This window comes from Planococcus citri, chromosome 4 (genome assembly GCF_950023065.1).
Source record: "Planococcus citri chromosome 4, ihPlaCitr1.1, whole genome shotgun sequence".
Taxonomy (NCBI): Eukaryota; Metazoa; Arthropoda; class Insecta; order Hemiptera; family Pseudococcidae; genus Planococcus; species Planococcus citri.
Genome location: NC_088680.1, coordinates 4988233 through 5001250, shown reverse-complemented (window position 1 = coordinate 5001250; position 13018 = coordinate 4988233). Strand labels below are relative to the sequence as shown.

The following is a 13018-nucleotide window of genomic DNA, read 5'->3' as shown; positions in this document are numbered from 1 at the left end:
TGCAAAAAGACACCTTCTTAAGCACGCTTTACCATACACCTTAAGGCGTATTTAACAATATCGTAAAAAAATACGTCCGCGGGGGAAAAACGGAAAGAACCCGGCATCGCGTCTTTTTTTTGCCAGTTGACAAAATTTTGTTGATTTTGATTATTTACGTCGATTTCTCAGAGCAATTTTAGTCGAAAAATAGTTGTAATTAGCGCATTTTACGTTAATTTTAAGTTTAATTACAACGTTCCAGCGATCAACCGTCAATAGGTAAGCTTCCCTTTGTAATTTTTACATATCCGAGTTGATAATTTCCCACCATTCGAACTAATTAAATTCCGCATCGAAAACTAATAAAACCGAATCAATTTACGTGTCGGTTTTTCTCTCAAATGCCTGATAAACGAAACATATCCGTTGAAACGATAGAAACGATTCGTTAATCGAGTTTTTGCCACTCATTACTGTCTAGTTTCCTCAACAGATCAACTCTAATACACGATTATCTCCAAGTGTTTCAGTGTCCATCTTGAACCAAGCTTCGAAATGAATTTTCGCGACCGTTCGCCCGGTACTAGAATGGGAGGACCCCGATTCAGACCAGATTTTCGACCCGGTTTCGGACGCGGAATGAACAGGAATATGAACGATAGACCCAGACCACCAGTATGGAAAGACGACAGGTAACTAACCGGTCACCGGTCTTTGAAGGAAAACCCTACGATAAAGCTATAATAATATGTGTTTTTGGATACAGATACGATAATAATAACGCCGGTGGATATCGTGGACCTCCTCCGAACATGGATAATCGAGATTTACCAAAAGATCAACCTCAGAGAGATTTTGGACCTGGTCACGGACCCAATAGATTACCTCCCGAACGAGATTTGTAAGTTGCCTCATCAGTTCTTGGTTACTCGTCTATTGAAACCGAAACAATGTATCATTTTTTCTGATCATCTGTGTATTGCAGGAGACCACCTTTGGGAGGTAATAATTCTAGACCGGCTCCGGAGCCGAATAAATGGAACGAACCGGTGAAACCTGCGGCTCCCCTCGGACCTCCTGTACAACCCACTGGAACGGTTTCAAATGCTGCGCGTACCAATGACGTCGAGATAATCGTTACACATAAAAGTTTAACGTATGTTTGACAGAAATGCTCGTTTTGAGAGAGAGATGCACATGTATACATATATGGTTAACATCTGTTCGGTTTTGTCGTATTTCTTTTGTACAGAGTGTACGCTGAATTCATCGAACGTCGTTTAAAGACACTCGGCTTGAGTGTCGATTTATTATTTCCAAATGAGGAAGTTCCATTGGGTCGTGTTTTGGCCAATATCGCTAGTCGAGGTACACTGTACGCTTTGATCGTCACGCAACTCAATGAGCAACGACGTAGCATTACTGTTAACGTATTATATGGTCAAACTCAAGGTAAAAAACGAATCATTTGGATTGTTTCACCGGCCATTTTGGTTCTTTCGAGGTAACCTAATGCTTTTGACTCTTGTATGATTACAGAACACCGGAATATGCCTCTCGAGGAGGCGATAGCTCTTATTGTAAAGTTATTCGATTGTTATATGAAAGGAGAGAAGTGCCCTGTTCTGCCTCCCGTTGGAGCTACATCGATTACCGCTGGCGGAGTTCCTCTGGGTGACAGGCATCCTGAAGTAATACAGAATCTATTGGGTATTTTGATAGAGAATCGTTCTTTATCTGCTATGCAATACGAGAAGCTCATCGGTTACTTGCAAGAGAAAAAGGATCAAGTTAGAGCAGGTAATACACCAAGTCGAAACAAGCTTATGAACTTTTTTTTAGTCCAGTGGCAAAATCCATGTATTGGGAACTTCACGATGGAAGCACGAAATCTGATATATTAAACAAGGACCCCAAATGGAATTTTTCGAGCACGAGAGCCATTCGTCAAATCCCATAGTAGAGGTATCAGGGAAGGCGTCGACTCTCGTTTTTCAAAATTTGGTCATCTGGGGGCCATTTTCGTATAATTTAAATTTGCCGAGTTCAAAAATGTTATTGCTTTCAAGCTCGGGGGGGGGGGAGGGAGAGGAGTGCCTCAAATTTGAGATTTTTTTCATTTCGAAAATACCTCAAAAATATGTTTACTAAAAGTGATGGAAATGAGTCCTCAAACTGATATCAACTTCCTCGAACCGAATTTCCTCATTTGCAGTCATTCTGGAGCCTCCAGAGCGATTTTCAATGCTCTATAATTTCAACTTTTCTCCAGAAGCTCTAGATATTGATTTGAGCAGCTGAAAATCGACTTCTGGGTTGTGTTTATCCTGATTTGAGCCGGTTTCCAGGCGGACACTTCGAATGTGGTTTTTGACCAGCATTCTCCAGTTTTCATTGAAAATATGCTGGACCAAAAAATACCTGGAAATCGGCTCAAAGGTGGATTATCTTGTTAAAGAAAATCACAGCTGGGGGCTCCCGAAAGGCTTAAAATAATGAAAATCGGGTTTAGAGTAGTCGGGGGACCCGCGTAAGGATCACTTGCACCCCCTGCCGATCCTCCGGGACAACTTTTTTCTGAAAGGGGGAGTCCTAAGGAACATTTTTAGCCCTTGTCCTAAAAAAAAATGGCTCTACTTACAAAATGGCGGCCATTTTGATAGACAGGTCAGCCTGTCAAATCTTCAAGTGCTAAAGTGCCTTTTTCGATTTTTGGTGAATTTTCAAAAATCAAATTTTGGCCAAAATGAGGGAAAAAATCAAAATTGTACCAAATTTACCTAGAAAGCTGGAAATTTGGAATATACCCTATTTTCGACCTGCCAAATCGATTGGAAACTGTTTCAAACCATTTTGAGCAATTCTGGAGCCTCCGGCAGATTTTTGAAACTGGAAATTCCCAAAAAATTTCATCAAATGGAGTTGGAAAGCCGAAATTTATTCTGCAAACTAATTTCAATACGCTACGAAGTCGACTGCAGGTGGACTTCAAGTCGTTTTAGAGCCTCCAGCGATTTTTTGAAAATTACTGGAGCCTCCAGTAGATGTTTGAAACTCGAAATTCCCACAAAATTTCATCATAATGGAGATGGAAACCCGAAATTAATTCTGCAAACTAATTTCAATATGCTACGAAGTCGACTGCAGGTAGATTTCAAGTCGTTTTGGAGCCTCCAGCGATTTTTTGAAAATTACTGGAGCCCCTAGAAGGATGGAAAGCCGAACTTCGTTCTGCAAACTAATTTCAACACGCTACGAAGTCGAGTGCAGGTAAATTTCAAGTCGTTTTGCAGCCTCCAGCGATTTTTTGAAAATTACTGGAGCCTCCAGTATATGTTTGAAACTCGAAATTCCATCAAAATGGTGATGAAAAGCTGAAATTTACTCTGCACTCCAATTTTAACACCCTCTGAAGACGACTTCGGGTGGGTTCAAGTCATTTTGGAGCCTCCAGCAACTTTTTGAAAATTACTGGAGCCTGTAGTAGGATGGAAAGCCAAAATTCGTTCTGCAAACTAATTTCAATACGCTTCGAAGTCGACTGCAGGTGGATTTTAAGTTGTTTAGAGCCTCCAGCGATTCTTTGAAAATTACTGGAGCCTCCAGTAGAATTCTGAAATTTGAAATTTCCCAACATGTCAACGAATGGAGATGAAAAATCGAAATTTACACTGCACTCTAATTTCAACACCCTCTGAAGACGACTTCATGTGGGTTCAAGTCATTTTGGAGCCTCCAGCGACTTTTTGAAAGATTGTAGTACGTTTTTTGGAAAATTGTAATTTCCAAAAAGGAGCTGAAAGCTTCAAAACCATTTGAAACCACCATGCAGTCGACTTCATAATATCGTTATTGAAATTAGTCTGCGAAGTAAATTTCAGCTTGCTGACTCCATTTGGTAAAATGTTGTGAGAATTTCAAATTTCAGAAAATCTGGTGGAGACTCCAGTAATTTTTAAAAAGTCGCTGGAGGCTCCAAAATGACTTGAATCCACCTGAAGTCGTCTTCAGAGGGTGTTAAAATTGGAGTGTGGAGTAAATTTTGGGGTTCTATCTTCGTTTGATGAGATTTTTGGGAAATTTCAAGTTTCAAAAAATTACTGGAGGCTCCAGTAATTTTCAAAAAGTCGCTGGAGGGCCAAAAACGACTTGAAATCCACCTGTAGTCGACTTCGTAGCGTATTGAAATCAGTTTGCAGAACGAATTTCGGCATTCCATCCTACTGGAGGCTCCAGTCATTTTTAAAAAGTTGCTGGAGGCTCCAAAACGACTAGAAATCCACCTGCAGTCGTCTTCAGAGGTGTTAAAATAGGAGTGTGGAGTGAATTTCGGGTTTCCATCTTCGTTAAGTTTCAAAAAATGACTGGAGGCTCCAGTAATTTTCAAAAAGGTCGCTGCAGGGTCAAAAACGACTTGGAATCCACCTGCAGTCGACTTCGTAGCGTATTGAAATTAATTTGCAGAACGAATTTCGGCTTTCCATCCTTCAACAGGCTCCAGTAATTTTTAAAAAATCGCTGGAGGATCCCAAACGACTTGAAATCTACTTGCAGTCGACTTCGTAGGGTATTGAAATTAGTTCGCAGAATTAATTTCGGCTTTCTAACTCTATTTGATGACATTTTTTTGGGAATTTCGAGTTTCAAAAATCTGCTGAAGGCTCCAGAATTGCTCAAAATGGTTTGAAGCAGTTTCCAATCAATTTGGCAGATCGAAAATAGGGTATATCCCAAATTTCAGCTTTCTAGGTCAATTTGGTAAAATTTTGATTTTTTCTCACATTTTGGCCAAAATTTGATTTTTGAAAATTCACCAAAAATCGAAAAAGGCACTTTAGCATTTGAAGTTTTGACATGTGATCAATTTTTGCCTGCTCTTTCGATCTACCTTTGTACGGTTTGAAAATTGTTATGCTAGTCCTATGTTGGAACGCAAAATCTGCGATTGTGGCTGACCTGTCAATCAAAATGGCCGCAATTTTGTAAGTAGGGCCACTTTTTTTTAGGACAAGGGCTGGAAATGTTCTTTAGGACTCCCCCTTTAAGAAAAAAGTTGTCCCGGAGGATCGGCAGGGAGGTGCAAGTGGTCCTTATGCGGGCCCCCCGACTAGAGGATTTGTTCTGGACAAAATATGACCATTCATGCAAATTAAAAAAAAAAAAAACAATAGTTTTTAGAATTTTTCTTCTTGCGATTAATATGTTGTTCAGAAAAAAAATGCAAGGATTCGCCTGAAAATTGAGCCATTTCCCAAGTTCCCAAGTCATTTCGCCACTGGACTATTTTCAACGATTCCCAATTCGATTCAAAAGTACATACATATCAAACTCACTCATCTTCATTTCCACAGAACCTACAGTACCTCAAAACAAGACGGCCGAACTACAAAATCGAATACTTAGCTTACTAGGCGGCGACAAATCACTCCCACCGACTCAGCAATCGAATCCAACAGTGATGAAGGATTCACCGGCGATGAAAGCCATCCAAAGTATAATGCAAAGGGAAATGGGGCATTCGCACGTCGGTAATTACGGAGCACCTAGAGGGCCCAGGATATAATCATTTCCAGCTTCATTGAACTATGTGTATTGAAATTTGACCAACGATTTCACCGCTCTACCGAATACCTCAGGCGAAGAGCTGACGAATTGTTATAATTTTTTTTGTTATCGTTTGAACGAACATTTGACTCCCTTATCGCGCGATGTCGCGATTTTGCAAAAATTGTGTATTTTTTTCCTCATTTTTATTTCTCTCTTTCCATCTTATTAGGTATATATAATGATTATTATCGATTCATTCAATTCCTCGATTAAATTATCATTTTCTAAATATCGTCGTATTTTTTACTTACCTATTCGCGAATTCGAATTCTATTCTTCGCAGATCTCATCATCTCAGCACGTCTGAAGATCTTCCTACTATCAATACAGAGTTATCGTCTTCGATTTTCCCTTTCGCGAGCTTCGTCTTACAACATTTTCGAATACCTGACTGTAAAATTACAACACAAAACAAACGAATGATATTAATAAGCATTTAATCAGCCAATAAATCCATCTTATAAATATAAATACTAATTACAAAATCCCATTTTCAGTTATTTATCTTAAAATTACATACGAAAGGAGAAAAAAATATACAACATACGACGAAAAAAGAAAAAAATTACAATACAATACATCGATGATGCAAAATGGAGAAAAAAAATATAAAACAAACTTTACTTAAACGCCTAACTATGTACAATGTTTTTTTTTTTATTTATTTAAAAAAATAATGTAATAAAATTTATTATATTTTTGCGTAGGTAATTCACGATTAAATTTAAAATATACTTCACAATTGTTCTTCACATCAGCGTAGGTAAAGGTATTGATAGGTAGGTATCATAATATAAATTACGTAGGTAGGTAAAGGTACACGAATCAATCATTTATAACAAAATACATCCGAGAAAAAAAACACATCTTAAAAGAAAAAAGTACACCACTCCGATACCATAATATATACGATAGAAACAACAACGATACAGTTTAACATGCGGCGAAAAATCTTTTTACATATAAATCAAATCGTTTCACTTTTATTTTATTATTTTTCATGTTTTTTTAAAAACGTAGAAGAAAAAAAATTCCAGTATAAAAATGCAAAAAAAAAAAAAATCACAAGTATTTACTTAGGTACTATTTACACGTAGGTATTACCACACGATGGTATTCTGTTATTTTTTGCTTCTGATATTATTATTATTGTTGTCATTCTGAGTTGTTTAATCCGGTGGTTTGGGTTTTTTGTGTTTTTCAAATACGTACCGCGCTAAAAAAAACTTGACTGACTGTGGATTAGTCGCTGTCCGAAGGCGCTGATCCGTGAACTAGATGAGGAGGCACCATACATGATCTAGCCACCGATTCGAATAATCTGAAAAAAAAAGAATAATTATGATTAGAGACGAGTTATGTCATTTTTACACAAGTATCGATCAAAATCAAAGGATCAGGATCAGAGAAAACGAAGAAAAAAATCGCTCATGGACTTTATTTGCCATATGGAGAGGGGAGGAGTCCATAAGCAGAATTCGTATTGAATTTTTTCAAAAAAAAAACAAAAAAACAAAAAAAAAACTACCTCAACTAAAAAAGTTTGAAAAAATGATCAAAAAAGTGACAAAAATACAGCAAAACATTAAAATGCATAGAAAACCCAGAACATTACAAATTGAGAATGCTATTTTCGACAAATAGCAAGACTTTCACAATTTTTAATTTTGCTCAAAAAGTGTAAATTTTTGCAAATTTTTGACAAAACGAGAATTTTTGTAAATTTTTGAACAAACGAGAGTTTTTGTAAATTTTTGAGAAAACGAGAGTTTTTGACAATTATTGTCGAAAAGCCAGACTTTGATCATTTCAAGGAAAGAAAAGGTTTTCTGGGCAATTTTTGAAAAAAAAGGAACCTTCAGTAAGTAATTTTTTACAAAATAACGAAATTTTTGTAAATTTTTTCAAAAACAAAAATTAAACATAATTTTTGGCAGAAAGCGAAACACTGCCAATTTTAACGAAAGAAAAGAACTTTTTGAAATTTTTTATTCAGTAAAAGTAGAAATTTTTGTAATTTTTTTCAAAAAATGGCCATTTTTAGCAATTTTGCAAAAAAACCGTAAAACAAGAATTTTTGTAAATTTTAGAAAAAATATGAATTTTTGACCATTTTTGGCTAGAAGCGAGACATTGAGAATTTCAACAGAAAAAAGGTTCATTCCGGCCAATTTTTGGAAAAGTGGAACTTTTTGTAATTTTTTTTTCCAAAAAAACGACAATTTTCAGCAAATGTTGCTAAAAAGTGACAATTTTTGTAAGTTTTATAAGAAAAACAAGAATTTTTGACAATATTTTGCAAAAAGCAATTACAAGGGGAAAAAGAAAGTTTTCAGGGCAATTTTTGGAAAAAATAGGCACCTCAAGTTATTTTTTGCAAAATGACAACGGAATTTTTGTAAATTTTTTCAAAATCAAAAATTTTTGGCAGAAAGCGAAACATGGCCAACTTTAACACAAAGAAAGGACTTTTGGAAACATTTTTGGTAAAAGTAGACATTTTTGTAATTTTTTTCAAAAAAATGGCCATTTTTAGTAATTTTGCAATAAAACGAGAATTTTTGTAAATTTTAGAAAAAATACGAATTTTTGACCATTTTTGGCAAGAAGCGAGACATAGAGAATTTCAACAAAAGAAAGGTCATTCTGGCCAATTTTTGGAAAAGTGGATTTTTGACAATTTTTGGCAAAAAGCAATTCCAAGTAAAAAAAAGGTTTTCTGGGCAATTTTTTGAAAAAAATAGGCACCTTAAGAAATTTTTTGCAAAATAACAACGAAATTTTTGTGAATTTTTTCAAAATCAAAAATTTTTGCCAAAAATCCAAAAATTGCCAACTTTAACGAAAGAAAAGGATATAATTTTTTTCAAAAAAAATATCCATTTTTAGCAATTTGCAATAAAACGAAAATTTTTGTAAATTTTAGAAAAAGTATGAATTTTTGACAATTGTTGGCAAGACGAAACATTGACTTTTTTTCAACAGAAGAAAGTCCATTCCGGCCAACTATTGGAAAAGTGGAATTTTTTGTAATTTTTTTCAAAAAAACGACAATTTTTAGCAAATTTTGCTAAAAAGTGAGCAAATTTTGCTAAAAAGTGAGAATTTTAGTAAATTTAATTAAAAAAATAACAAGAATTTTTGACAATTTTTGACAAAAAGCAAGACTTGACAATTTTTTTTGGCAATGAACCATTTTAAGCCAAAAGATAATACTTTTTTCTCACAATTTTTGTCAAAAAAACGAAATTTGGTAACAATAGTGAAATTTTTACAGCAATTTTTCAAAAAAAAACATGATTTTTCGGTTATTTTTTGACGATGAAGCAAAACTTGGATAATTTTAATTCATTCGAAAGGTCGAAAATGAGGAAATCATCAAATTTCAGTTTCCCAGGCAAATTGAATAAAATTTCAATTCATTTCAATTTTTAATTTTACTGATTTGAATGTAGTGTTTTTCTCCTTTTTCGCACATTTTATAATCAAATAATTTCACCTTTTACAACACGAACACACGCGTCTCATTTTATAAAAATTTAATGTATTTGTAATTTTAATTTTTCGTGAATAAAAAAGTGTTCGTGTTGTAAAAGGTGAAATTATTTGATTTAATTTTACTTATTTGGTTCAAAAAAATCAAGAATTTTTGGAATTTTCAGCCAAGAAAAGCAAACTTGTCGTCAATAGAAAAATGCAAGAATTATAATTTTTGGAAAACCCACAACTTTTTTGCAACTTTTTGACCAAATAAACAATACTTTTTTTCAAAAAAAAAACGAGATTCAACGAAAAAAAGGGAAACTTGGACAGTTTTAGTCGATTTGGAAGGTCGAAAATAAGGAACGTACCAAATTTTTATTTTTTAGGCCAATTTGATAAAATTTCGATTTATTTCAATTTTTGGTTTAAAATTTGCTTCAAAAATCAAGAATTTTTGGAATTTTTAGCGAAAAAAACGACCAACTTTTATCAATTTATTTTTGAAAAAAATTTAGAATTCTTTTCAATTGTTGGAAATGAAAAGCGAGACTTACAATTTTATCAAAAATCAAAACTTTTTTCCACTTTTCTAAAAAAAACAATATAGGTACTGTTTTCAAAAAAATCAAGAGATTTTCCAGGTTCAGCAAACATTGAAACTTTGACGATTTTAGTCAATTCGACACGTCGAATCAAATTTCAGTTTGGAAAATTTGGTTTTCAAAAATTCCCCCAAAATCAAAAAATGAGCTTCAGATGGTAAAATTTTTGAAAAATTTCTTATTTTTGGTAAAAATTCAAAATTCTCTTCAAGATCCCTCTTTTAGAGAAAAAACTTCCCACAGCCTCTCAGAAAATGCATAGTTTTGGCTATTTCTGGCAAAAGAGCGAGACCTTTGGACAATTTTTGAAAAAAAGTGAGTCTGTTTGGAAAATTTTTGGAAAAGAAAACAACAATTTTTCGAAGTTTTGCTAAACAGCAAAAACTTTTGTGTACATTTATGAAAAAACGAGAATTTTGATAATTTTGACTTTTTAGAAATTATTGGCAAAAAAACCTGTATTTTTCAACACTTTTGGAAACAATCATTTTTTGCATTTATTTTCGAAAAAACGAGATTTTTTTTCAACTTTTTGGAAAAAACGAAAGACTTTGGCAAAAAATAGGCTTTTGAGCATTTTTTAAAACAATTTTTTAATGGGAAAAAAACGATATTTTTGGACACTAAATTATTTTTTTTGCATTTTTTGTCGAAAAAAAATGAGATTTTACCACTTTTTAGAAAAAACGAATAACTTTGGCAAAAAAGAGACTTTCAAGATTTTTTTTTTTAAAAAATAATTTTCTAGCAATTTTGCTAAGAAACGAAAATTTTTCTCATTGGAGAAAATAAGGACTTTTTGGAAATTTTGGAATAAGTAAGCGACAAGTTTTTGGCAATGAATGTTTTTTTTTTTTTTTTTAATGGCCTCTTCTTTCGATTTCCTTTCGACTGATACCCATGTGGACGTCTTTGACCATGACCAACCCCCCCCCCCCCCCCTCAACAGAATTTTTCAACCGTATCATGTTAGATGGAAAGAGCATGCAAAAATAGTACCAGCGCATTTTTGATTTTTGGTGAATTTTTGAAAATCTCGAGTCCAAAAATGGGAAAATATCAAAATAATAATACCACATTGACCTAGATAGCGAAAATTCGAGATATTCTCAAATTTTCGACCCACGTAATCGATTTGAAAAGGTTTCCAACCGTTTTGAGCAGCCGACACATTTTTGAAACTCGAAATTTCTACACAATTTCACCAAAAATTGAGTTGGTGAATCGAAATTTACTCTGCACCCTAATCATTACAAGCTGAGTCGATGGAAAACGTTTTCAAGTCGTTTAGGAGCCTCCAGCGAACTATTGAAAATTCTAGTTGCCCAAAAAAAGTCATAAAATCCGTTCAAATCAACTTTAGCACATAATGCTGATGATTGGTGTTTGTGAGTGGCCCATTTGACTGATTACACTTCAATTTAACCAAAATAGAATCGATTTGATGGCATTTTTTGGAAAACCTAGGATTTCAAAAATGGCTCGAAACCATCTGCGATCGATTTCGAAAGATTTTACGGAGTTCTTTGGAAAACTGGAATTTTCAAAATTTCGCTGGAGGCTCCAAAACGGCTAGAAACTATCTTCAGTCAACTTAGCATATTGATGAAATTACAGTGCATTGTAGATTTTGGCTTTTCAACTTCATTTTATAAAATTTTATGGAAATTTCGATTTTCAAAAATTCGCTGGAGGCTCCAGAACGGCTCAAAAACGTTTCCAATCCATTGGACGGGTCGAAAATAAGGTACACACCAAATTTCAGCTTTCTAGACAAATTTGGTAAAATTTTGCTTTTTTTTCATTTTTCGAGCCTTTGATTTTCAAAAATTCACCAAAAAACCGAAAAAATGTACTCGATCACTTGAAATTTTGGCTCCTGATGTATTTTCGCATTCCCTTTCCAACCAACTCTATCCGGTTCGAAAATGTTCGCGCTATTTGGGATTGTGACTGAAAACCCCACCAAACGACTCGTTTCGAAGGCTCAAATAACGAAACGACACTCACTTTTCAATTTCCGCAGCGCAATGGACGAACTCGTGCGACCAGAACCGATATATCGGATTCTTGATTAGCTCGATAAAGGTGATCAGCAATCCCCACGGATGCGGTCTGTTGACGACGATGCGTTCCAGCAGCACTCTGGTGATCTGCTCTTGTATACATTCGGAATTCGCTTCGGCGAATAAATACAGCAACGTGCAGCTGAAATAATGCGTATGGCTGTTCGGATACCGTAACTGGTTCGCGATCGCGTTCAAGAACAGATACCTTCCTTCGGTATCCAAGTCGACGGACAGATTTTGGAAGATATCCATATGGGCGGAGTGCGCGATCGTCGACATATTGGGCGATTGTCCTTTATTACGTATGTGGTTGATGGCTTGAGCTCCTACGTAGAGCACCAGAGCATTCAACAACGGTATATTGTACTTGGCGGCGTTCGGTTCGTTACTGGGAGTCGACGGCGACTGCTGCAGATTGGTTCGCAATTCGGATAAAAAGGTGACCGGAGCTCTGGCTTTCAGATAGTTATCGAGGTCTTTACGGAACGAGGCGGGCTGAATGAGAGCCGCGTACGTGGGCAGGATTCGCGGAGCTTGCGATATCTCCGCCAACATGTCTACCTTCAAATTCGGCGTAAACGGATCCGGTAACCGCATATTACGCGGGAACGCCGCCAATATGAGATTCCGCATTTGTATACAATTCGGAGGTATCACGTCGCAGAAACCGTAATGGTAGTCGCATAAGAACTCCGGGAAGTCGTGCAGCAGCACTAGCAGCACTTTCAGCGTGCCTTTGTACATGGCGGTCACAGCTTTCGTCAGATTCGTGTTACGCAGAAAAGGCGCCAGGAATTTGAACAGGTCTACTAATAGCTGCGCGTACATACTCCAGCCTTTCTGGTGCGAAGTCAGCGCCAGCATGCGACCCAAGAATACACGATGCGAGATGATCTCCAGCCAAGCGAAACAGAAGCCGGGGCATTTGCAGGGACGCAGAATGTGCAGCGTGTGCGAGAACGCTTGCAGGATGTGGAAGTTGATGTTTTCCAGCACTTGGTCGGACGAGTTCAGCTCCAGGAACAGCATCGAGAAGATACGGTGGTAGGGTAACTGGTGGAAATCCGTTTGGTGGTTGTCGTGGTCTTGTAGCAGGACTCCGGCTACGATACCTGTCGATGAAATCGCACGAGTTATTAATCGATTTTAGAAACAGTTTATAGTGCAAATGGCCTAAAGTGATCAGATGGATTGCATTTTTGCGTCCCAAACACTTGGTAACCGATCGAAATAGGGCGAGATTTCGACAGAAATTCGAATATTTCTACCGGAATG

At 36.0% G+C, this 13018-nt stretch overlaps 2 protein-coding genes across 3 annotated transcripts in view; one reads left to right on the top strand and one right to left on the bottom strand.

The window, feature by feature from the left end:
• The first annotated feature begins 103 nt into the window (after positions 1-103).
• Positions 104-6425, top strand: Neos (Neosin). Its single transcript, XM_065360899.1, has 7 exons — positions 104-261; positions 505-674; positions 749-883; positions 968-1138; positions 1235-1434; positions 1522-1782; positions 5334-6425. Exons 2-7 carry the CDS (start codon positions 538-540, stop codon positions 5543-5545), a joined length of 1116 nt encoding a protein of 371 aa, XP_065216971.1. The 5' UTR covers positions 104-261; positions 505-537; the 3' UTR covers positions 5546-6425.
• The window catches only part of Not1 (CCR4-NOT transcription complex subunit 1), a 41705-nt gene continuing 34696 nt past the window's right edge, over positions 6010-13018 (bottom strand). For both annotated transcript variants that reach the window (XM_065360893.1, XM_065360894.1), the window contains exons 33-34: positions 11685-12855; positions 6010-6910 (exon numbers count right to left, since the gene is read on the bottom strand). In XM_065360893.1, the coding sequence (XP_065216965.1) occupies positions 6832-6910; positions 11685-12855 (1250 nt within the window). In that variant the 3' untranslated portion in view covers positions 6010-6831. The remainder of the gene's footprint in view (positions 6911-11684; positions 12856-13018) is intronic.

What these genes read in the sequence shown, in the direction of transcription:
- Neos (XM_065360899.1), top strand. Translation starts at nt 538, where the DNA reads ATGAATTTTCGCGACCGTTCGCCCGGTACTAGAATGGGAGGACCCCGA. An exon ending in ATTATATGGTCAAACTCAAG is followed by an intron (nt 1,435 to 1,521) that starts GTAAAAAACGAA and finishes GTATGATTACAG; the next exon opens with AACACCGGAATATGCCTCTC. An exon ending in AAAGGATCAAGTTAGAGCAG is followed by an intron (nt 1,783 to 5,333) that starts GTAATACACCAA and finishes TCATTTCCACAG; the next exon opens with AACCTACAGTACCTCAAAAC.